At 38.4% G+C, this 26,004-nt stretch overlaps 1 protein-coding gene and 1 long non-coding RNA gene across 3 annotated transcripts; both read left to right on the forward strand.

Annotated features, from left to right (window-relative positions):
- Window positions 1–55: 55 nt before the first annotated feature.
- Window positions 56–10,120, forward strand: LOC124161052. 2 transcript variants are annotated; one of them, XM_046537213.1, is made up of 3 exons: window positions 56–192; window positions 480–570; window positions 9,278–10,120. In XM_046537213.1, the coding sequence occupies exons 2-3, from the start codon at window positions 498–500 to the stop codon at window positions 9,685–9,687; spliced, it is 483 nt and encodes a 160-aa protein (XP_046393169.1). In that variant the 5' UTR covers window positions 56–192; window positions 480–497; the 3' UTR covers window positions 9,688–10,120. The 2 variants fall into 2 exon arrangements, with proteins under 2 accessions (XP_046393169.1, XP_046393168.1); XM_046537212.1 differs by having other exon boundaries at window positions 58–288.
- A 12,749-nt stretch (window positions 10,121–22,869) lies between these two features.
- On the forward strand, window positions 22,870–25,339 carry LOC124160294. Its single transcript, XR_006865138.1, has 3 exons — window positions 22,870–23,033; window positions 23,138–23,208; window positions 25,266–25,339. It is a non-coding gene; the product is annotated as an uncharacterized LOC124160294 (long non-coding RNA).
- Window positions 25,340–26,004: the final 665 nt, after the last annotated feature.

A 26,004-nucleotide genomic window follows, 5' to 3' on the forward strand; every position in this document is an offset into this window, starting at 1 on the left:
GTTGAAAAATTGACTACCGATTCAGCGGACTTTACGCCGCTCGCGCTATCCTCGCGCGAAGCGCTAAGGAAAACTCGATGAATTATTTGAAAACATTGCTCTGGTAACTCATGTTTTTCCTGAAGTGACGTGTTGAAGTATTGTTAAATATTCTATGAAGCCGCGCAGCACTACTGTTCCTGAACTTCGATCGTGAGTGGAGAAAGGTGGAATTCTAGATATCCTAATATATCTGACAGCGAACATTCTCCCATTAACACTTACGTACGTTTTTGAGTACTTTAAAACGTAAGTAACAGGTTTAAAAAAAGAATAACTCAGTGTAATCGATGCTCATTATTTCCAATTAATTGCTTGTGTTGTATTCCGGATGGATGTAAAAGATTAACTTCTTTTCGTAACGTATTTCGTCGCGGAGTGAAATTGGCTCATTACAGTTTAGATATGTTATTTACTTACGCTTGTTTTGTTATTTCAAGGTACGAAACATCACTGTTATGGAGGCCTTTGGAAGTCAGGATGCCGAGGCTTCGGATAGCGGAGTGGACTGCAGTGACTTGGCTCCCACAGGTTAGTGAAACCGTACTGACGTGTGAAGAAACTTGTCTTATTTACTAAGAAGTTACCCAAATGCGTACATTTTTGATTTATTAGAGAAATTTATGGCCTTTATCATGAAATATAAACCAAAGATACTTTCCATCTCCGTTACAATACATTGGAGTTAGTAATGAGGGGCACAAGTTAAAAGTAGGTGGGGAAAAACTTGAGCGGGTAGATCAATTCAACTATTTGGGCAGGCCATTAGAGGAAAATGAATACGACAGTAAGGACAAGTGTTAGCAAAGGAGGCATTCATGAACAGGAAGGGTGCTTATGATAGGATCATTATGTAAGATTTTTAAGAAAAGGTTAGTGAAGAGTCATCTGGATTGTAGGGCCATTTCATCTCAAATCAGGCAGATAGTACAAAATCATGTCAGGTGACCATCACCGATTTCTCTGAAATTTATATATGTGAAAGCAGTATCCTTATGATGAATAATGATGACTTTATTTCAGCTCAGAACTGAACCGTTATAAAGTTACCATCCTTTGAACATTGCAGAGTCAGGCCTCAGAGTAAAAAATGAAAAATCACATAAATGCTGATTACTAAGGAACCATGGCCCGTAAAGCAGTGGTTATTGTTTCATTTTGAAGAGAATTCATTTATGCACATTCTGGCATAACTTGCAAGTCATTTGAAGCAATAATAAACAAATAGGACTTGTTTAAACAATAAAAATTAGTCATTATTTAGCAATTTATTACTGAAAAAGGCCACCTTTTATTTTCTTTAAAATTTCTCAGTTATGCCAGAATGTGCATAAATGAATTCTCTTCCAAATGAAACAATAACCACTGCTTTACGGGCCATGGTTCCTTAGTAATCAGCATTTATGTGATTTTTCATTTTTTACTCTGAGGCCTGACTCTGCAATGTTTAAAGGATGGTAACTTTATGACGGTTCAGTTCTGAGCAGAGATAAAGTCATCGTTATGCATCATAAGGATACTGCTTTCACATATATAAATTTCAGAGAAATCGGTGATGGTCACCTGACACCCCTCTGCCTGATTTGAGATGAAATCCCCCTGTAGCACTTTACGGTGGGGAAACGTGGACATTAAGGAAGGAGGAAGAGAAAAGACTGGAGGCTGTCAATATGTGGGTATGGAGAAGAATGGAGAAGGGAATGGAGAGGAAGAGGAGTGACGAAGTGCTGGACATGGTGGGTGAGGAGAGAGAGAGCTTCTAAATGATCGAGATTCGTGGGAGACAGACGGTATGGTTTGAGGGAGTACTTAGCAAGGAGGGCATGTTGAAAACCGTGTTTGAGGGTACAATGTTGGGAAAACGAGGAGAAGGAAGAGTATTGTATTTTTAGATAGAATAAAAGGGAATAAGACTTACTTACTGTGATTAAAGGGGGAAATACATGAAGACAGGGGAGGCTGCCAAAATGTTTCTCAAGTATATAAAGGGAACCTACACTAATTGGTAAAATACTTTTAATAATAGGCACCTGTGTATAGTAATATTTCTTTGTAATATTAATGTTCTCAGTTCAAAGGTATTACTCTTGCACTTTGCTCTTTGTTGTAGCATAAGTATCTAATACAGTGGAATTTCCCTTCCCTGAACCCACCCTTGTCTATCCTCTCCATTCGAGATGGCTATGGTGTTATGGGTAGGCTAGTCATGGCAGAGGCCAGTGAATCTCTGTTCATTCAGCTTCTCTCGGGCATGCTCGGCAACTTTTGTTAGGCTTGGAGAGTTTGCAGGATGTCCTGTGACTGGGAAAATCGGGAATTATACATGAATTTTTAGTGTCAGGAATTATGCCTAAATTTTAAGTGCCTGGAATTATGCAGGAATTATTCATTAATTTTTTCTCCAACAAATTCTTTTAGTTCAAATTTATTTCATGAAAAATTTTGCCTGTTCAGCACCCATTTTCTGGCCTAAAATGTTTGTCATAATTTATTGAAGACGATTTTATGGACATCTATGCTTTACAAGCCAATTCAAGGGTGTGGAGATTGAGGGCGGAGTCAGTGGGAGGGAGGGTGGCAATAATGGATACTTTGTAGCATTGATTGAAGACGGAGTCGTGTGGCAGACCTTGTGTAGGAACTGGTAAAGAAGAGTGGGGGGACAATGGACAACAGGAGGCGTGATGATTGTTAATTCTGAGATTGAGGGGGGTAGTGCATTGGCCGATATAGAAAGCAGGGCAGAAATTACAATGAAGGAGGTAAATGATGTAGGTGGAAGTACAAGTAGTGGAGGGGAAAATCGGTAGGCATTTAAGCTTGGGGAGAAAAGAGGCAGGGGGTGGAGAGAATATCTTGCAGGTTTTACACCTGGGACGATTGCAAGGTGAGGGTGTGGAGATAGTGAATGACTGCGACTTTTGAAGAGGGCGGGTGGCTTTAAATATGGTATTTAAATTCTGTGGTCTCTTAAATGTGATCCGAGGAGTGGAGGGGAAAATCTGAGAGGTGGACTTGTTTTTACAGCAAGGCAGAGAAATCCATTGCGGACAGGTCAGCTCCACGTGGCACTGAGGGACAGAAACAGGTGTGAGGGCAATTCAGAACTAAAAGGACTGTGCCGCAGCTCGTCAGTACACCCAAGCTTCATTTTTGCAGTCCTTAGGCATTGTATCATTTTGAAAAATGGCAGTTATGGCAGTTGCCATATCCTAACCTCTTGGGCTGACCAAATGGCATTGTGTCAATTTAAAGTTATTTGGTGAAAGGAGATGCCCATTTTTGAATTTTCTTTGGATTGATACATATATGCTTATCAGTAAAAATACTGATGACTTATTGAAAAACAGCTATGACTATCCTTGTGCATAACTTATACCTTCCTTTCTCTCACGATTTAACCTGAAAACCAATTGTGGTTCATTGTGTTAGCTTGTATCAACAGAGTTAGTGTTTATTCCTTCACCAAGAGTGTCATTTCTGCTGTATCAAATATTTCTTATTAAGCATCCCTTGTTGTATCATGCTATTATTTTTTTGTCCTTTGTTTGGCCTTATAAATACATTACATGGCCTGTCTAGAAGAAAGATTGATGAGCTGTAACCACTGCAGGGGTCTCATGTGTTCTTTCATTTTACAGTTCATGTATTGGTAGGGTCCAAGGAAAATAAAAGGCGCTGAAAGACCCCAAGGTCATTGATGGCCTTTGGCTGTGAGGCCTCTGGCATTGACCTCATGGTTTGTAAGAGTTGGTTTATCCACATAGGTTAAACGTCTTGAAGTACTAATGTAAAACAGGCCATCCACTCAGCATGCGATTACTTGGATTGTACATCATACTTCACCACTGAAAATAATATTGGTGATTGAAGACTGAATGCTGTAAATCAAATGCCTTGAGACTTCTGCAACCATCAATCTTGTAGTTCATCTTTGTTCAATCATCATGGGTAATATAGACGTCAAAGCAGGTTTAAATCCATGACTTTTTACTAGGCAACCAAGCATTCCCATGTGGAAATTATTTCATTAATTGTTAAATTGTTAAAACAATGATTTGGTGTTTATAGAGGTTAAGGTAAACGCAGAATTATTGAACAACCTAGGTTGTACCAACATTGCATTCTAAACTACCATGGTCTCTTGGTAATTCAGCAGATTATTGAACCAGAGCACTGCTGGATTACCGAAAATGCAGGATTATTGAAAATCACTAATAATGATGTAATTATGCAGCAGAAGCTATATTTTATTGTATACATACATGCATAAAATAGTAGCTGACCCGCCGATCTTCGTACCGTCTAATAATCAATGGAAAGTTTAGTTTCACATTTGGCTTTATTCTCTTGAGTCAAGTACCATCGGATATTCAACAGTTTTTGTTTTATTATCAGGGGCAAGAACAAATGGAGGTGATAGATAGCTTAACAACTCGTGAACGTGCCATATATATTTGACTATGAAAAAAAATGGGTTTTGTAGATTCAGACCACAACCACTAACCTTGTGCTTAGTTAATCGCCATCACAAATGTATAACGAGTTGGAAATTGAATACGTTTAAACTCAAAGAGCATATCGGCTTGGGAATCATCGAAATGAAAACTTCCTCGTTTTGAATTTTCCTGCAAATATGGTTGTATGAATCACATTGATTATAAGTTTTTCTTATCACCAAATGCAGCCTGTGGCTGTCCACTATTGCCATTGCTTTTCAACGTTTATGCTGAGGAGATTGTATGAGAGGCGTGGGATGAGTTGGAAGCCGGAGTATAAGTGGTAGGAATGATATTTAAATCAGTGAGGTTTGAGGATGATTAGTAGGCAGGCCCTTATTTTTCAGAATTGCAAAAAGTTATGTTTTCCTAGTCTCAAAATGATCCAAATGGTGTTTATATTCACATGTTAAAATTTGGTTACTTTAACCCTTTCGCTGCTGTTCAATCTCCGAAAACCTACTCCTCACATGCGGCGAAAATGTTAAAATGCGTTTCCTGGGCCCATGGAGCAGGTACTTCCAGGATGGGTGTGGTACACCCTCCGTAGGGTCGCTAATCCGTGGCCCTATCCTCGACGAGCTCATCCACGCAGGACCGTCTCTTTGACCCTACCAGCGGGGGGCCTACCTCCCGAAAAGGGACCACTCTGACTGCAATTTGAAAATCAATCACTCAATCCAATCATCAAAAAATGATTGTTTTCATCGCAATCCTGCCAATCAAGCAATCAAGCATGTCTTTTAACCATGTTTCTACGATGAAAAATAACGATTCTGTTAACTTTTCTAGAAACGTGGCTGCGGACAACCGGAAAAATGGCCATTATAGCAAAGTTAACAAAACCGTTATTTGTCATCGCAGAAACACGGTTCAAAGACGTACTTGATTGCATGATTGGGAGGAGTGCGATGAAAACAATAAGTTTTTGATGATCGTATTGAGTGATTGATTTTCAAATTGCAGTCAGAGCGGTCACTTTTCGGGAGGTAGGCTGCGTGCTCGTAGGGTCGAGGAGACGGTCCTGCGTGGGTTAGCTGGTCGAGGATAGGGTCGCGGATTAGCGACCCTTCGAAGTGCTTCGGCGAAAGTGCTGACCGCATGGCAGGGAGGAAGAAAAAGTACGTCCACAGCAGTCTGCCGTGCAGACGTACTAGGTACATCCACAGCAGTGAAAGGGTTAAAATAACGGCAACCCGTGCCCCAAGGACCCTAAGTACTGAGGATCCTCAATTGAGTTTTTTGGAGCAGAAAAAGTGTTATCCCCATGTAAAACCTATAAGTAAAGTCCTTAAGGGCCAATTTTCTGTTTGTTTTGACCTATCTCTAAGCGTTTAAGAGATATCGTCCGTCGTAATGCAATCCATCCCCCAGGGTGCCACCCTGCACCAGGGGCCACTGAGGTACGGCCCGCACCACTTACTAGACACTTCCCCTCCACCCCCTCTCCTCCCTCGACAAAGTCTTTGCTCCCACTGGCAAGATCTAGCCTCTGAAGAAATGTGCTTACGCTAGAAAGAATTTAATTGCAATATCAATATTTCCAATCCAATTGATCAATTTATTTTCACGCTGGTAATGAAATTCAGTAGATATCAACCAAAATAAAACAAATTTTCAGAGTACTTCTAATCTTTCACTGACACCCCATATTTGGCAATTAAAGTGTCTTTGCGCACGTTAGGGGTTGTGCTGCGATGAAAATTTGCACTCAGTAATAAATTTTTAAAGCTTTCTTCCCTAACTGACTTAAAACCTTGAATTTGTTTCACACCTCTCTCTGCACAATCATTTACCACTTGTGGACCTCAAAACATTTTCAAATCATTCTTGGTTGTTCATCCCATCCTTGCATATGTGCATCGAAGAATGGAGTGCATATTTACAATGTATTAAATAGCTTTCTCGAATTAGTGGTGACAAAATTTGATATGTATACCTCAGTCATGTCTTTATGTTTATAAAATGCCTTCTTCGGTGGATCATATTTTCCCCTCACATGTCCTTATACGGAGTATCACGTTCTCCTTTTCATACCTATAAAAGGATCCGTCAAAGAATGCCAGACCTACAACTCCTCACTCAGGTACCACAAGTGGTTTGAAAACATCTTTTGTACTGCTTTCGCTATGTCCAGGTTAACACTTTCGTAATTAACAAATCTTTTTAGGAACTGCGGGTCACTGTTGGGAGCAGATGCACCACAAGGAGCGTAGAACCACATCTTTTTCTTTCTTCTTGAATATATTGAAATATATTCCACTAATAACAGCATTTCGTGCTCCTCTTTGATTGCGTAAGAATTTTACTTCCTCAGCCCAAGCACATTTATCCGAGAGATTAACTGCACTTTCCTCCTCGTGAGTCAAAAACTCAATGGTACCACTCCTTGCAATGTCAAATTTATCATCAAGTTTTGTTACGACTTCATATCCACTGTATTTCGCGCTCTCTCGTTATTTCGTCACACGTTCATCCATTCTTTGCGTAATTTTTCTAACTTTTCGATCGCTTTGTTTTCCGTAGTGATTCAGTAATTCTCGTTTTGTACCATGGATGAAATGCATTTCTTACGGTTTTTCTCGTACTAAGTCTCATGTGTTTCGAACCCATTAGGTGATAGCGAAAACACACAGTACTATTCTCACTGTAGGTAAATTTCAGCCAAGTTTTTCTTCACTTCTTTTCCAACCAGTTCAATGCCTGGATTTAGTCTTGATTTCATGCCTTTCCCTGTTGGCCTATTCGTAAAATGAACGTCACGTGTATTCATGATAAATGAGTTATTTCACCATTATTCTCCTTACATCCTAAAAAACTTAGCACTTCCTATCCTTTGCACACTATACACTAGAACTCTCCCTCCACTGTCTGTGAACTGACTCCCTCGTTTCTTCTTCCTTGAATATTTCTATCTCCTGTTGGAGCCTTGGAAGCCTTGCTCATCTCCTTCATTCCTTTATGATTCACAGACACAATTGTATCACATGCTTATAATATTTTATACATAAAGAGCCTTTTGGAACTTGCTAGAGTGGTTTGCGGCTGTATGGTGGCAACAAATTAAGGTTTAAGGGGTCGGTACCCAGTGCATAGGATGGCACTGAAGGGTTAAAATTGACATTGTCACTTTTTCTGCTCCAAAAAACTCAATTGAGGGTCCTCAGTACTTAGGGCCCTTGGGGCACGGGTTGCTGTTATTTTAAAGTAACCAAATTTTAACATGTGAATATAAACCTCATTTGGATCATTTTGAGACTAGGAAAACATAATTTTCACAATTCTGAAAAATAAGGGCCGGCCTAATGATTAAGCTTTGATTTGCTGATCAGCGAGGGGCTTCAGGCTCTAGTGGATGTGTTTGATGAGCATTATGAGTATGGGATGAGGATTGATCACCAGAAGTCTAAGTTTATGCAGTGTTTTAAAGCATCGGTAGCTTTGAATATGAGATTCAAAGCAAAAGTAAATGGGGAAAACCTTGAGCAGGTGGGTCAATTCAACTATTTGGGCTGCACATGAGAGGTAAGTGGATACAGCTGGAAGGACATCAGAAAGAGACATACGTTGGCTAAGGATGCATTCACGCACACAAACATTCATAATGTGTTTGATGAATGACACCTGCCTTTTGCGGACGAGTCCCATTCAATGAGTTTCCGAGGCTCATTTGATTGTATTCTACGTTTTATTTAGGGGGAAGAGATACTGTGTTTTTTACGTGACACCATAATGTGGGCTACCTATTGTCTACCTATGCGCAAGCCTTGCTATCATGATAAGGTTGTAGCCCAAGGGAAAGGACTCACCTAATGTACTGGGAAAATCTTTTCACTGATGGTGATTCTTTCAGTGAGAGTTCTGCTCATAACATTGATGTAGCTCACTAAATGAATACATATATACATTATATACCCTCTTTCCTCATTTCTTGACTCTGATCCCTCCTTTTTTGCATGATACACATCACTGATAAAGACTGGTGTTGTTGGATGTTTATTGTACTCTCTTAATAATGGAAATGATTCACAGGGATTATATAGTACCAATTGAGATAGGGGGTGTGGAAAACTACTTATGTACTTGAATTCATATTACTTTAATATTTTTGGTACATTTTATTTCATAATTCATTAAATAAGCCAGACAAAATGGATGGAGCAAATTAGTTTCCTGCAGTTGAACAAAATAATCATTTCTTTGTAAATAGAAATTTCCTTGCTTTTGATACAAATTGTCTTTTCCCATGTTATTATGTCACCCATCATTGCAGTGACACTGCTTAAGTGATGAGGAATAGTAGATGAGACGTAGCAATAATTGTCTATCAGAATACACCTTTTTTATTAAGTTCCATCAGTCTTTAGGCTTCAACATCTTGGAAAAATTTCAGTATCCAAATGAGCTATTTTGGAAATGTATAGTTTAAGGCTTCTTCAAATATTATGTTGATTGCCCAAAATCAGTCAATCCTATCATTCAAGTTACTGCAACATCGTGGAAATAGTGACGTCTCATAAAGACACTATTAAGTTTGTTTCATGTGGTGTTCAAGCTTTACAATAAAGGATGTTATTTTGTTACATTTTTATTTAAGTGACCACTTTGACTTCGGGCTTTCTGACTGAAGCATGGATTAATATCCTCTGTTGTGTCAATTAAGAGATATTGTAAGTTCCTCATTTTCTAATCATAACAGATGTTTATCAATTATGCAATGATCCCTTTTTTATTTGCAGACTCTGCTTTGGTCAAACGAGCCACTGATGTGAAAGAAAAGTATCAAGATGATGCCTACTCATGGATAATGCTGTGTTTGGAAATGATTTTTGAATATTTTGATGATAAAGATGCCAGATATGCAGAAGTGGAAAATCTTTCTGATGGGGTGTTAGAGTTATGCATGTTGCAGCTTAACAGCAAGAGAGCTCAAGATGTTTTCCGTAAACTTTGCTGTCTTCATCCAGTGAAAAGTTGTCCAAGGGAGTTTGATTTCACCGAAGAGTTTGATAAGTTGATGGCAAAGGAGCCAAAAGTGAAAGAAAATGATGCCAAAAAACATCCTAAGTTCATCAAGTTTACAGAGCGAGTTAAGGAACTGGAAAGGGGTAAACAGCTGAGCCAAAGGGAAGCAATTGCTGTTGATTGAAAGTATATTATCCATTTAGAAGGTAATGGGTTCATTCCCGGGACCACAGCATTTAAAAGTTACATTCAGTATTATTAATTCTTAGATTATTTTACTTGCAGTTATGCAGGAGAGCTAAAATTATTTGCAATTTTAAGGATCTCAAGCACTTTATGGATGAAGAAAATTAATACCTTCTTGTTATGTTTTGAACTATGTTTTCCCTGGCAAACACTTGGATGCTGTGGATCTTTTGTAGTTAGATCAAAAAGCTGTTCACTGATTCTAATATTTTGCATCACAGCTTGTGTACATAAGCTTTATTATTTCTTTCAATTTTGTTGTTTTTTATTTGCATTCCTTTAATTAGTGAGGGCCTTAGTGTATAAAAGAATGATGTTAACAAATCATCCCGAATTGTAAATTTTTCAAAATAAAACAATCTATCTAGAAACATGTTGTCTGATTATGAGAAAATGATTGTAAATTTATACTATGGTTATGATAATTTTCTTATTACAATTTACTTATTTAATATGCTACAGTTATGAACTTAAGATGATGTTTGTTAGTTGCTTTGCAATAACTTTTAAATCAAGATTGCCACATTCGACCCAGATATAGGTCAACTCTCAGTAATAGAATGTTCTCTGATACTGTAAGAAGCAGTGCGTGTCAACAGAAATGGTTTCAATGAATTAATTTGATGACTTAAGTCTTGCTTAGTGGAAATTTTCCATATTCACACTGTCAAAAAAGGTTTCTAGTTTTCCAGAGAACATTTATTTAAATCGCTCATTACATTTCAACAAACTGCAACTCATGGGTATTCCACAGTGGTTATGGTTTTGACATACACTTTGATATCCTTCAAAATGGAGGAGAACCTGACCAAAAGAGTGGATGTTGTTAATAATGGGCCAAGTCACTCACTTCAATGATCCCAATCGCAATTCACCTTTTGCTTGATTGAGTCAACCTCGGTTGATATGTGTAATATTTCTATCATGGTGTGTTGGTTGGTGGTGATTTTGCCACCAAATATTATTTAAAGCTCAACATTTGTGGCTGGTCGGAATTGCGAAGGTAATTAGTATATGATTGGTCATGGTCAGTAGCGTGGGCTGAGAAATGGCTTTTTTCAGAATCAAATTTTCCCTGTGCAGGAAAGTTGCCAACTTATATCAGCGTATCCGAATTTTTTTCAAAATCAGATACATATTGTTAACCACTGCTGCCTGAGCCCTAAATTCAGGCTGAATTTCGGGACAACTCCTATGGAGAATAAATAACTACAACTAAGCTCTTCTGCTTCTGATATACTTCATGGAAACCTATCTTAATTAGTAGAATACTTTAATAATTATAATAATCTCACTGTGTATTAAAATACGTATGAAATGTCATAAGCAGAACTTAGCACCTGAGAAATTATTCATTTATGCAAGAAAATTTAATGGTGCAAATAAATCACTAAAGAAATGAGTTGCTTATTTTTCTCTTACATCACCAGTAAACAAAATTTATGCTTAGCTGCTCTAAGACACAAACGTGGTATTTCACTTAGGGTAGAGGGACCTGTTCCTTTTCCTGAAGGAGTATTCATGAGTTGTTCGAGATATTTTCGAGTGAGAACAAATGTATCAAACGAGACTATAAGGTGGCTTTCGTGATTTAAAGCGTTTCAAACAATGTATGTGACTTCTCCTGGATCAAATTTTTTCGCTCTGAATTATCTTGAGCTGTATGTACACAACCACCGAGGCTATGGGAAAGTGGGAGGGCAAATTAGTCCCTTTTTGAAACTGCCTGCCAGTAACGGATTCAGAAAAAACTCAAGGGGGGGGGGCTACAAAAGATATTTTGAGCTACCTATACACTATCCTAATGAAAAATAATCAAGTTACATGCAAAGTTTTATTAGATAGTTTTATTTAAACTGGTTATACACATGTACAGTACAATGCTATCTTATGATGTAAAAAAGTCACAATTGTGGTTTGGCAATGCAGGTAGCCCCGCAAGGGGGTAGCATGCACCCCCCATATGTATCCGCCACAGCTGCCCACCATGCAGCTTGTAAGGAGACATGATGGAACAATATCGGTCAAAATCAATTCATCGAAATGAAATGCTCGACTCCTAAGCAAAAATCGAAATGAATGTGTGTTTGGCAGGGGCAGTCCTGCTACACCAGAAGTCAAAGTTATCGCTGAAGACGAAGCTGCTTTTGTATAATTCAATGCTGAAACCGCTCCTGTCGTATGCATCGCCAGTCTGGCTCATGGCAGCCAAAACTTACCTCAATTGCATTCAGACGACCGAGAATAAAATCATTAGAAAGTTAGCAGGAGCTCCGTGGTTTATACGGAACAGGGATTTACGGAAGGATCTTAAAATCGTTCCGATCTTAACAGAATTGAAAGCGTATCTTCCAAAATTTGAGCGCTCATTAGAAAATACCGGAAACGAACTGCTTCAGAATCTCTGGAACTACTCCCCTGAAGAAAATAGTAAACATAAATCTACGAAATACGCATTAGTACCCCATCACATCCCCTCCCCTTAACTCCCAAAATTGCCACACTGTGACTTAACTGACTAATCATTACCAGAAATGAAATAACTGAAATGTACTGTAGACAGCCTTAAGGCTGGGAACAGTGAAGAAAGAAAAATTGGAAATTTCGGCGTGGCGTGGCTGCAGGGGCAGTGGCTTAACTAGGAACATGCTTTGGGGGGGGGGGGATGGGATTGCCAGGGGCGGTGACCCTCAGGCAACGGGGTTTGGAGAAAATGTTTGAAAAATGACATGTCTGGTCTGGAAATGCATTTTACATCATTTTTTCACTAAACATTTTTTAAGCAGACACAGTTACTGAATGTCAAAACTAGACAATAGTTTTAAATCATTTTTATTATTTCTCTCAGGCTTTGGGGGGGAGGGGGATCTATCCCTGCATCCCCCCATAGATACGCCACTGGACAGGGGGTGATCAATCACCAACATGCAGCCGGTTAGAGGACGGCCACATGAACACCTCACGGTTATAAAATATTACGAATATCGTATTCCATATTCCTAAATGAATGGGTAAATGCATTCTCAGTCCCAGAGGAATAAGGAAGTGAAGTAAAACCTCTCTGGGCGCTGGCACAGGCTAAGGAATGAGGCAAGTGAGAGTTATGCCGCGAACTGGAGGCTCTGGTGATTGAATCGTTGAATACCGCCACAGCACTTCCGGATGCATCCCAGTACTATTGACTGAGATCAGGTGTCAATCGGAGGCGAGGCATGGGAACTGATAAGTTTGTGCTAAATGTCTTTGAGCAACGATAATAGAGTACCCAGATGGTAAACGATACCTCCGTGCCATATTAGCAGGGAAATTCAAGATCTCTGATGGAAACCAACCTTAGGATCGTGATTCATAAACAACAAAAAGAACAAATACTTTCTATATTGGTGAAATTTCTTCGGGTTTTCCTCCAGGTTAGTTGCTTTTAGGCCGGCGTTTCGATAGCTACCTCTACCATCGTCCTCCGGGCATGAATATGTTTTCATTTAAAACGAGGGACATGAAATCAATTTCTCGTTGTAATTTTATGCATGCATTTGTGTCACCTTGTTCTGAAGATTCGCCTCGAAATTAAAGAAATAGCCAGAGTAAATATAATAGAACATAAAGCAGCCCATTTATGCTGCGATAGCGCACGTTTAAAACTGTCGTTAATGTGTGAGGGTCGCGCCCTGAGTCACTTTCCCCACTCTCGTCCTCGCGAACGCGCTTTCGCTATACCTCCCCCTAGCCACCAACTCCATGCCTTGCTCGCCCAACGACGCGTAAACCGAAATTCACCCATCAGACTTCGTGATGCGCTGCGACTCAAAATCAGTTCAGGTTTTTTTTACTCTGCCTTTTGGCTTCTGCTTAGGCTATTCGTGCCGGGTAACATCCCCTACATTCCTTAGCAGTTCCCCATCCTCTAATGACTATGAGTAAGAAGCAGTGCACCGCTTTCGAGGTTTCCCCGTAGTCCTCATTCTGTTATGGTGAAGTCCGAGTCTCACTGCTGTGCGATTGGTGGTGAGAGACGGATGGTCTGTCGCTGAAGAGAGGGGGTATGTATTGTACTCGTTCTTATTATTTTATTATGTTTCTGCATATTAAATCATTATATTTCGCACGTTTGGTATAAAATTAAGATACACACTTAGGCAATAATATATAGCAAAAATGAATTTAGTTTTTGCAACACGTGTGCTTGGGATTTGGCGCTCTGGATCCTGCAGTAAGGAATGGCTACGCGTTACGTTACTACGTACAAAAATATATGTAAGAATGCATGGGCCAAAAATATACGCGAAATTTTACCTCTTGACCACCCATATTTTACGAATGCGTGATCAGAATACTGAATCTCTTTCAATTTGGTTCACCAATTCGCACAAGTTTACTTTCATTAAAATTGTTCAGAAATATGTGTACATGAACTAATAATAGCTAATCAATCATTACAGGTTTTAGAGAATGGCCTAAATTTGTACGCATTACATACATTGCCGCTGTCACCATTCCTTCTTTTCATATAAATGTAAGTATTTGTCGTCGGTGCCATTTGATTTTTTAAATTATTTTTTTATTATAGCTTTGGGACCATTTCTTGTTTTCCAGATTTGACGAGAAATGAGAGAATAATTCAATTTATCTCCCGATTAGAAGAAAGAACAGGCCTAAAAAGTGAACGTTTTCATGGAAAAATTCATATTCAGCTGTGTGTTAGATGTGAATTGTGGGTAAATATGTGTATATGAGAAATCGGCGATGCACAGCTGAGCCCTGCCGCCGATGGACAATTCATCGAATGAAAGGTAGGTAGTCTTATCCTCTTGCACTCAATGTGGACGTTAAAAATTTTGACAGACAACTATTTGAAACCAAAGTAAATTAAAGGAAGTAAACCCACCTTGTAAAGTAAGTAAGTAAACCCACCTTGTCTAACGAATTATTTTACACTAGATGTCCTATTTTTGAAAATTTACAACTTTCTTCGATATTTGGCAGTAGCGTTTGATTTTGTGCTATCGTGGGATAGAATAGGGTGGTTTCCTATTATTTTTTTATTGCCCGAATCGAAAGATTATTACTCCTAGAGTACGTATTTCACGCTTTTAGATTTTTAAATGACGATATCTATTTTTCGCGATTAAATGAAAAGTGGAAGTTTTCAAGCGCGCGAAAACGCGACGTCTAAGTATGAATGCTGGGAAAACCCCGTGCGACGTCATTCTGGTTCCCGCTGAGGTGACCTTGGGGCGAGGATGTGTGCGCTGATACGATGCAGGCTGCTAGACGGTAGCAGAGTACCCTGCTAGCAGGTAGCGCTTGGCTTAAATAAGGATTATTAATGCCCTATCAAACGAAGGAAACTTTCCGACCTTAGGCAGTTTTAATAATTGATTATTAAGACATGTTTCCCTGAGCTTTGCGCCTCATGCATGTATTGCTAATCTCAGACTACGTAAAACTCCTGATTACTCGTATAGCATCTAGATTCCTGTGACGTCACGTGGAGTGGCATCGCATGGGCGCCACTCTGGCCTTTTTCAAATGAGGATAAAATTGACCCTTGCCATTCGTCTAAACCGGTATTTCTAAAACCAAATTATTTGTACATTATGAATACACTAATGGTGGATAACGAATCGCAATCAATGCCTTTCGTTTTCTTTGATGAAGGAAACTACCCTATTGAAAAAGATACAATTCTAAAATTAATTCAACAGGTATAAAAAGCAATATTTGCCCTCATACTTTTTCGTGAAAAACACTATTTGTTATATGTGCTACTTACTTAGTTGAATTACGGTGCCATGGTGTAGGAAATAGCATTCGAAATCTCCGAAATCATTTCCTTTCTGCTCTAAAAGACTCAGCAACGATGCATAATTCTTAACGCTCAGTTAAAACTAAAAAACTGTGAATTCTTTAATTTTAAAAGGTTATGTGCACACAGAGTTGACATAGGTTGAGTAAAAACTGGGTGGCAGAGAATAAAACTGAATCACAACAAGAAAAAATTGGGTTAATGCAGTGGCGGATACAGATGGGGGGCGCAGGGGGCGCGCGCCCCCCCCCTTGCGGGTCCGCCTGTATTGCCGAACATTGCAAAACCACAATTGTAACTTTTTTATATCAAGATGGCATTGTATTTTACATGTTTATAATCACTTTAAATAAAATTTTCATATACTTTGCCTGTGACTTGATCATCTTTTATTACGATAAAAGTAAAGACAACTCAAGATATGTTGCGCCCCCCCCCCCCCTTGAGTTTTTTCTGTATCCGCCACTGGGTTAATGCGAGGAACGTATTTAGTTGGGGGAAGAGGAAAAGCTTCTTCCCACTGTGCTGTGCGTGAAATTGACGTGTTGGCCCATGTGAGGCAGTGATGTCGGCCCTGTTTGACCGGGTCTTTGTTCGATACCGATCTTTCACCGACGATAGTGATAGGTATATGTTTTTTTAAGGCCTAAGATGGCTTTCCTATCTCTCTCCTTAATGACAGAAGACGATGATAACACTTTTACAGGCAGCATCATTTTGAGAAATTATATTTTCTGTTAAACCTGGCTTTAGTGCTTTTTAAAGTGATATCGCGGGACCGAATTAAAAAAATACAATTTTCAGATTAGTTCAATTGTTATTAATGGGATTTTTATCTCTTACACTTATGTGTGACATGATGACGAATGGTTTTAGGCTCGACCTATTTTAATTACAATGAATATATAATAATCTTCGCAAACTTTAGTAGAGGAGGACGGGGACACATTTTGGAATACAATTTTTCAAAATATGAGCGGCCTAAATCAATTTTTTCGCAATCCTTAGCTGTCTTGACCCTCCCAAATTCCATGGAAAATTCCTCGAGAAATTAGAATTTGTGAGTACTGCGGAACTTAGCATTTTCTGAACATTTGCCCCAGTCCTCCCTCATCCCGGGAGGAATGGGAAGGTTAAGTGGAAGGAATGGCACCCTAGTGAAAATGTGCTAAAATGGAAAGAAAAAATAAACGATTGATTCAAAATACATAAATAATAGATATTGTAGTTATTTCTGCTCATATTTATACGAATTATGGTAGTAGTAGTAGTAAATGTAAACAAGGATTTCATTCTCTAAGTGCCTTTTAACAAAATTGGAGAATTCAGTTCTAGAACAATATTTTTTTTCTCTATGAAACTTATGTCTTCTTGTTGAGAAGAAAAAATTTAAATTGGATTTTCTTTTTCGCATGGATTTTACATTATATCCAGCATCATACTCATTTCTGCAACCTTTCCCTGTGTAGTACAAAGGAGGAAAACCATCACACTTTTGGCTTCATCACAAACCATCTTTACAGCTTCTAGGATGGTACAATTTAGCATTGGTACCACATATGGATTTTGTCACTGGTACCATTCTGGATTTCTTATGAGGCATAGTTATACATTACTAAAAATTAAAATGCCTAAAAAAATAATAATAAAAAAAAGTAATAGTGCTTGGAAGGAGTGGGATACTGTCCCTTTCATCCCACATATCTGATGTCCCAGACCTCCCTTAGGGGCAATTTTGTATTTCTCATGCATTATTAGGCTTTCCGAAGAAACTAGATGATATTAAAATTACAAGTTATACACCCGAAGGACATGCATTTTCATCAGTGCTTCCAGCGAGAGAAAGTCATAATTAAAATTATAGAAATTTAAAGTTAAAGAATATCACGAAAGTTACCAAAATTGGAGTGAAAACCAATATCCTCTTCTTAACTCACATTCAGAGAAGTGAGCCAGGAGCCATTTTAGGAGGAAATGCAGCTACTGCTTGTCATACATGTGAGAAAAGCAAGAGCTAAAAAACTTAAATTAAGAGAGGGAAATTTGAACTGTACCTACCCATACCTCCCATTGTCCCATTCCTCCCTTGTTTTCCCTACCTTTCTTTACACACTAACAGATTCAGCACTTCTGCTTCGTCGTTCTCAACGGTTAAAACTCCATGAAAGTATCTTGGGGTGCAAGCTATGTGCAACCGAATGGACACGGGTTGAGTAAAATTATGGGAGAAAGAATGGAAAAACTGAATCATCAAAAGAAAAAAGTGGGTTGACGTCAGAAATGTGGATAAACTTTTCCCCTCTTCCCTCTGCACCGTTGAAACATGAACGCCCAAGCACATGTGGTAATATAGCGATCTTGACTACCAGAAACATAAGCCATGAAAGCTAATTAATATCTCGGCTCTATTGACTACTTTAATTTGTTTTCCAAAGATAAACCCCTCATCCCTTTCTTATTCGTGCACTCCACAGAAATAAAATATTTCGATAGCGTTTCGGAATAGAAACAAAATCTGATAAAATGTATTAGGTGTACTCCTATAATACGTCATAGTTTACGTTAGAACTTCGAATCAAGCGAAGCTCTCCGTCCGTTTGACTCATGCTGAAAGATTTTTATGCTCTTTTCACTCAATATTACGATGACTAACGTGACTGATTTATGCAATACTGATAAGGAAAACTTGCAGGTCCAGCCACTATCGTGTTACCAGTGAAATATTTAGTCACGTTGTCATGCAAAAAGATGTTTATTTAAATCTATGAACTCGTTTAATTAGCAGTAAGGGAAAATAACTACTGTGGAGGTAATTAGGATGTGAAATTAGCCAACGACGAAGCTGAAATTATCTAAATATATTCACACTAGTTTTTATTGCCATATAAACGCATTATAATGTCGGATATTGGTGTTTATTTGGTCGTTAAAGGTTTCTCCTATATTTTACGCCTATACAGCACCCCAGAACCTCCAATAGAAGTCTTAAAAGCGCGTAGACTGCACAATTAATTGCCCCTCACAGTGACTATATTGTTGGGGATATGTAATCAACATTTGTAATTAAACAAAATATGTTAAATTTATTCAATATGCCATTTTTAATGCGATGAATAAATAATAAAGGCAGCTAACTTGATGACAGCAATTAATTTTTGTTATGAAAAACTGGTCAATTCTGATGATAAAATGACATTACTTTCCTCGAGAACGAATCTATGGCGAAGACTAATCATCTAGATTGGTTTCACGGAGGACAATTGAGTCCATCAGAAGCTCCTTATGTTTTACTTGCTATTAACTTTCTCAGGAAAATTATATCTTGAGTTGATATTATAGGTTCCACAACGGCTCGTAATAAATCACTTTTTAATCCATTTCGTACTATGATGGCGGCAACAACTTGCTCCACTCTGCAATGGCTCATGTTTGCGAATGTTAACATGGAAACGAATCTGCGAATAAACCGAAAAAAATAAACGCTAGTGGGTTTTTATTATGTTTTATCCATGATTCTTCATTCGATCAACGTTCACATGAAAGACCAATGGGATATTTATTCAGATTGAACTGGCAGACAGCCATTAGAATTTTGATCTTTGCTGCCATTGAAAGTTTTGTATTGGCACTGATGAAGTTCTTATCGTCCCCACTATATTTATTCGCATTCTTGGCTATCCAATAACATATGCATTAATTTGACATGTTATATACGGACGGACATTTTTGCATTTACATACTCCCGAATAGACCAAAAGTCGAATTATCTCATCTGCACATAACTCCGTAATGTTAGACATGTATCTTAGTCAATACCGCTGCTTCTTTTCCTCGTATTCCTGTGGATCAGTGGCGCAGCTAGGGGGAGGTTTTGGGGGATAAAACCCCCCCCAGAGGTCAGAGAAATTTTTAAGTTTAATCCATTTTACTTATTTGGATCAGTATTACTTATGGAAGAGTGTTAGGATTTATCAAATATCTCTCAGAAAGGTGTAAAACTAGCCATTTTGACCCATTATTCTTCAATTTTTTCGGGAGGAGAGCCCCCTCAACTCGTGCTTACCCTGATGGGTACGCAATACCCCTACACCCGTAAGTATTAGTTGCGCCTAAAACCCTCCCTAGCCTTAATGCCTAGCTGCGCCCCTGCTGTTGATAGATTGTATTTATCTCTCCTCTATCCTCGTTTCCATGGAATGAGACGGTGACTTTAATGAACGAATAAACGGCTGAAGCAGTCTGGACAAATATTTTAAGCTTGCACAAGTATAATTTCACTGAAAGAATGGTTGCTGAGGGAATGTGGGTGTGTTGCAGAGGATGGGAGGGAAAGTATTGGAATGGAAATAACAGTTGAATGCAGAATAAAGGGGATAGGCTGACTGATCTTTTTCCATAAATAAATGCGATAACGTCCTCTGCATTTGTTCAGACCCTCGGATATGATTGGAATGAACTTGGAAATGAATGAATGAATTTTTAAACAAATACATATCTTAAAATGCGATCGGCAGGGTCAAATAATGTGCAATCAAGTTGATTTTTCTCTGTGGCTTGTTTACTGAGGAAACCACACCAAGTACTTCGCCCGCACTTTTTTTGAATCACCTTAATACTCCTTCTCCGCTAGTAGTGCAGAGCTTCTCCTGAGTCTTGGTCTCAACTCAGGGCCGGATCAAAAGGGCCCGGGTCCTGAGCCATATACCAACCCAGGGCCACCCACCAAACATGAGTCTTCCGCCAATATAGAGGTAAATCTCACAAAATCGGAAAAACGGAAAAAAACATCACGTATTTCAGTGGCGTCATCGCCAATTTGCAGCTCGAAATCAGGGAAAGTGCCTCGATAGTAATGCATTAATTATATGAATATATATTTCTGATAAATAGGATAAAAATTGTGTTACTTGCATTTCCTGTTATTGCGTTACAAATTGCATCACCGTGCAACAGTGGACCTCCCGGCATCCCACCAAAATAGGCCCTGGGTCACCTACATCCTACATCCGGCCCTGTCCCAACTCAATAAAGGGCACTGGGTGCTCAAAAGAGAATCGGTATGAGATGTTGAAGAGAGTGATTAGGGTGGTCGGGGGCATTATTCGTCTGAGGAAAGAGGAAATTTTCTCGGGGAAATTCCATTTCTCTTCTATTTCTCGGGGAAAGAAAATAGAAGAGGGAAATATTACCTAGCATATGGACCGGGATAAGACCAAAGGGAATATCTCCATATTCGGGGGATATGACTGGTACATTTCTCCTTCGCAGTACCAGTGAGATTGGTTGGCTCATTACTAGAGTGGATTATCTAGTTATCTGTTACCGTGAAACAGGCAATTTAAGACCTCACTTCTTGGAATTCTAAGGTAAATGAAAATAGTCTTTGCACCGTTCGTATGGATTTTGATTTCGCACATTTATTGTATGATCCACATTAGTTTTAATAACCTTTAACTTTTTAATAACCTTAAGGGTTATTAAATCTTCTGTGGAACATACAACAGTGTATCTTTATTATGTTTCCTGTCACCAAGTTCCTCAATGTATCGCCATCCAGCCTTAAGTTGATTCGCATATCTAGTCTCAGCTGTTACTTGTTATACGAAATCAAATTATTAAATATCCCATCATACGCTTACAAAAACACAAAAAATGGGTACTTTTATTCGAGTGTCGCTTGACGATGACACATATGTGTTAAAAGAATTTGGGAATTACAAAAATCTGTGAAATAGAGCAAATTATATTAACTTGATTCCCGATTACACCACAAACTTCTAGCAATTAGGTTAATGATTTTTAACTTTACACTACTGACTATACCTCTCAGTAAACCGACACGGTAAAGTTGCTATGCGTGGTTACAAGCCATAATAAATAAGATAGGCATATATATGATTCAAGAAATAGCCAGTCAGCCAGGGAACTGAGGCTTTAGTCGATGCGTTAGACAAGCGGTGTGAGGAGATTGACATGAGCATTGAGCATTGATCACGAGAAGACTAAGGTTAAGCGGTTTTGTAAAGCATTGCGAGTTAGGGATATGAATGATACTCAAGGTAAAAGTTGGCGGGGAAAAATTGAGCAGGTAGATCAATTCAACTACTTGGGGAGCATATATAAATCCAGGTTCCTGTGATCTATTTCATTGTTTCACCCCCCGCCTTTCTGTTTCTAAACGTTCTTTTCTATTCAGACTTCCTTCTTCCATTAACTCCTATGCCAATTGTGTTCCAAATTTTGATCCTTTTTTCATCCCTCATCCAACTTGCACCTTCACTATCGTAATTTTCCCCCTATTCCTCGCACCACTCGATGACTATTCTTTGTTATATATTTGTAAATGCTGTTAAATATTTTTGTTATTGTTGTTTACGTTGCTTAATATTATGAAATTGTTTCTCCAGTCCTCTGTAATTGGCCTCGTGCTGTTTTTGGATTAACTAAATAAATAAAATAAATAAATAAATGAGATATAGGGGACCTGGATAGCGTAGTTTCCTGGAAATTCAAAGGCCCGTGGTTTGATTCCAGGTGTAGGAGAATATTTTCACGTGGCAATTTATAAGAATTTCTCCGCTGTTCACGCGGCGGGATCGAAATATTACACGCTCTCTAATAGATTTTTATTTTTTAATGCTTGTGGCGTTACGTCGTTAAATATGGTAAATTGTTCACGTAAGCCCAGACATAGGGAAAACTCCAACCGTCGGCCACAAACTGGTTCAGGGAAAGACTCCACAAACAAGAATCAGCACACAAGAAAAAAATAGTCAAAAATATTTACGAGTTATTTTCGATCAATATCTATTTGAAGTAGAGTATTCAAAATCAGAATTATTATAGAAAACAACGACGATAATTAATGATCCCATAGGAAACATTACCAAACTAAATACCAGCAGTATAATTTTTCTAAAATCGGCCATGTCCCACTAGCCGTCCGTCCAACAAGAGCGCCCAAGCAGAAGAGAGCTTGGCTATTCCACCACGAGACAGGATTGAGGGGAGGGGTTTTTCCAAGGAGCGGAGGGGTAGTGAGGGCGATTTTCTATCAGCTGCGTCACTGCCCCTGTTGAGAGGCTGCTCCGCAAAACATCATCCCTGGTTTGGAGTGAACAGCATACAAGCCAGAATTTTCCCCTCAAACTTCTGGGTTGGAGATATCAGTCGAATCAGAGGGATATTCATTGGAACACAAGGAGGGGAGAGACATAGTGGGGTGAGGTGTTGGAGGGAGAGAGAGTTGTGATAGGACTATGGTAATACTTCTCACTCCAAACTGCATACTAGAGACCATAGAGCATCTGGAGAGGGCGTTAGGTGAAAAAAGTGAAGCCAGCAGAAAGCTGTTTACCCGATGCGCTTTTGTTCGTCCGCCATATTCCGTTACCCCGCTCGCTCGTTTTCCCATAAAGGTACGTGTTAAGAAAATCACCTAATTTTCAGTATACCGAGGCTGCTGAAGCATTCTGAAGGTATGCTGATCTTCTAGAATTCATCTTAATACTGGTATATTATTATCTCCTTTAAAACGTGAGTATTTAATCTAGAAAACGACATGATTATTCAACCTTCGCAGATGGTTTGCTGCGCGGCTTACGGGTGCAGTAATTGCCCCGGTAAAAAGATACGTGGACTCACATTCCACCGGTAAGTTGCAAAATGGTCAATTATTAGTAATATCTATATCATTGGCTTGAAGTGCATGGTCAACCTTGTTAATTGTCTATGTATGTGCCGCGTGCAGCAGGTGGACTCATGTGCGGCAGTGTACTGGTTATTTGTTACTTATCCTTATCAGTGCTAAAATTGTATTATACTATGTTGAATTTTGTCATGAGTGATAATGCTTATCGTAATGAAGTAAGATATTTAAAAATATCCGTTCTTTTTCGGAACTCTTTTCATCCCTGCGTACCATCGCTGGTGAACATTTTTGTGTATTGACATAATGGTACAAAAATTTTTGTGCCAATTCGCTTTACAAGTTGTGCGATGTGAGTGAATTTCGTGCTTCATTGAACACTTGGTGTTCAGATATTAGGTCTATTTAGAGCGGAGATACGCATGGCACTCTTAGCCACCGAAATTCAACATTAGTTAAAAATCATAACACATGTACAGGAATTTGTGGTTCTCAACCAAGCATTGGCAAATTAATGTTGTTTTCTACAAATTGTGGAAATTAGATCTAAAATGCAAAATTGTTAAGTTATTATACTGGCCTTACGTCTGGCCTGGCGTCTCATGGTGTGAAAGGAATGCTTAGCAATAATTCAATTATCGACCGAAAAGTTATTATGATCATTAGCGATGACCAGTAACAGCACTTACTCAGCAAAAAAAGAACACGAACTTCTTCCTCTGTTGATGGGTTGACATACACCTTAATTGATCTTATTTAGAAATAAAATACTTAGTCATAAAAATATTGTTGTAAAAGCATAAGTTGATATGTATTAATGAACCACTTTACATGCCCAGAATGTGTTTTTTCTTGTTTCATAGCCCATTCATGTCAACTAATCTCTTAGAAAGTGGAGGGAACATTCTAATTAGTTTTTGCTGAGTTACAGAAATCTCTGGTTAATATCATTTTTCATTTTGCTCTTGTTCATTTTTTTTTTTGCTCGTAGGTGTTTTTTATATTTGTTTTTGTGATTACAACTTTGCTGAAGCAACAGCTCCTTGCTATGCTGTGATCATGCTATGATCTATGCTATGATCAAGTTGGTGCCTCTTTCATTTTTTTTCAAGTTAGTGCCCCTTTCATTGCTTCTTTGTGAATGTATTCATCATGATCAATCATGTGTTCGTCTTTTTTGCAATTTGAAAAAAATAAGTAATTACCCTGTATAAGGCGATGAAAGTTTGTGGCACATATGGTGGTTTCCTACTAACTACTCGCCCAGAACTCATGATCTGTCAATGAATTTCCCCCTTTGACTCAACATATCTGTCTTTCGTTACAATTATCACTTCAATTTTAATCAATGTGAATAACACTCATTAAGGTTATTGCTTACGATACAATAAACAATCTATTTTAGGCTATATGTACACTAGGTGCACGCATATGTCACACCACTACAATACATAGCAAACAAAAGTATGCACCTATTTTGTACCACACATGTGCACCATAATGTCAAGTTACTCAAATACTAGCTTGCAAAAATTCAATTTCATTACTTTCATTGTTTTGGCATTAAAGGGTGACAAATATATTGCATATTTTAGACAACATTAAATGGAATAGGATTATTTTGTATATGTGTAATAAATTGTTCCCAATTTGATAAGGACCAACTCTGTTTACCACCAGTGTGGAAGTGCGGTGGCCTAGTGGATAGACCATTGGGCTACTGCTTGAATTGTGATACCTTTTGACACATCCAACAGGAATTCATGCATTTTGTGGTGGTCAAAGAAAGTAATCAGCCCTCCTATTCTGAATATCTTGCATTCAATCACTTGTTTAATTAGCGACGAACTTCAAATGAACTCGAAATTGAAATTTCTCATTCATTGTTCTCCTGATGAAGTAGAAACTTAAGTGATAACTTTTTTCATAAATATCTAGAGGTTTATCTTGATTGGTGATGCTAAGCATTTGATATATCACACAGATTCTGCCCATTGAAATTGTCAAATAATTCCTATTTAGGTTTAATATAGCTAAAGAATTTATACATTTTTAATTGCAGGTTCAGCTAATCCAGTAGCCGATGTAATTGAGGTTGTATGAATGTACAAACATTGGAAATAATCCCGGAGGTGTGGCGGCCTTCATCATGTATTCATAATTCTCTTGCCAATCTGAATATATCTTAATAGAATTTTACATCATGTCTGCCTGAGATTTATTGTGAATTTGGTTACTTTGCATTGATTGTATAAATAATCAGTTTCAATAGCATTGTTTAATCATTCTGCAAATCTGAAAATGTAACATTTGATGGGTGTGTACATTATATAAGTTGGATAATGGGAATTTTTTCTTTTTTAATACCTCCTACAACGATTCCATTTAACACAGCTGTTACCCACTGTGCATGTTCGTCTGATTTCGGGGAAGGAAAATAATTTCTGATTTGTCAGCACTTGAAATTCATCAGACCCATCCTCAATTTCTTAAGACAGTATTGCTTTCATGGCAGTTTACTCGGAATTGTAAGCGAAATCTCTTTCGAGCTTGTCTCTTAGATGACATTTTACTTTCCTAATGCTCAAATTTTTCCTTTGATGAGGAAGCCCTTTTGATTAATGGCCATGAGGTTATTAACAGTAGTTTCGGAAATGATTTACACTGTGTAACACTTAGATATTGAAGTTACATATCCGAAAAAAATGTCCGGCGCCAAGAATTGAAGCTTGACTTCGCTGTGTTTAAAATTTTCTCATCAATACTTTTTGTAGAGCATTCATAAGTAATGGTAGGCATGA

The sequence above is a fragment of the Ischnura elegans genome, chromosome 6 (genome assembly GCF_921293095.1).
Source record: "Ischnura elegans chromosome 6, ioIscEleg1.1, whole genome shotgun sequence".
Classification (NCBI taxonomy): Eukaryota; Metazoa; Arthropoda; class Insecta; order Odonata; family Coenagrionidae; genus Ischnura; species Ischnura elegans.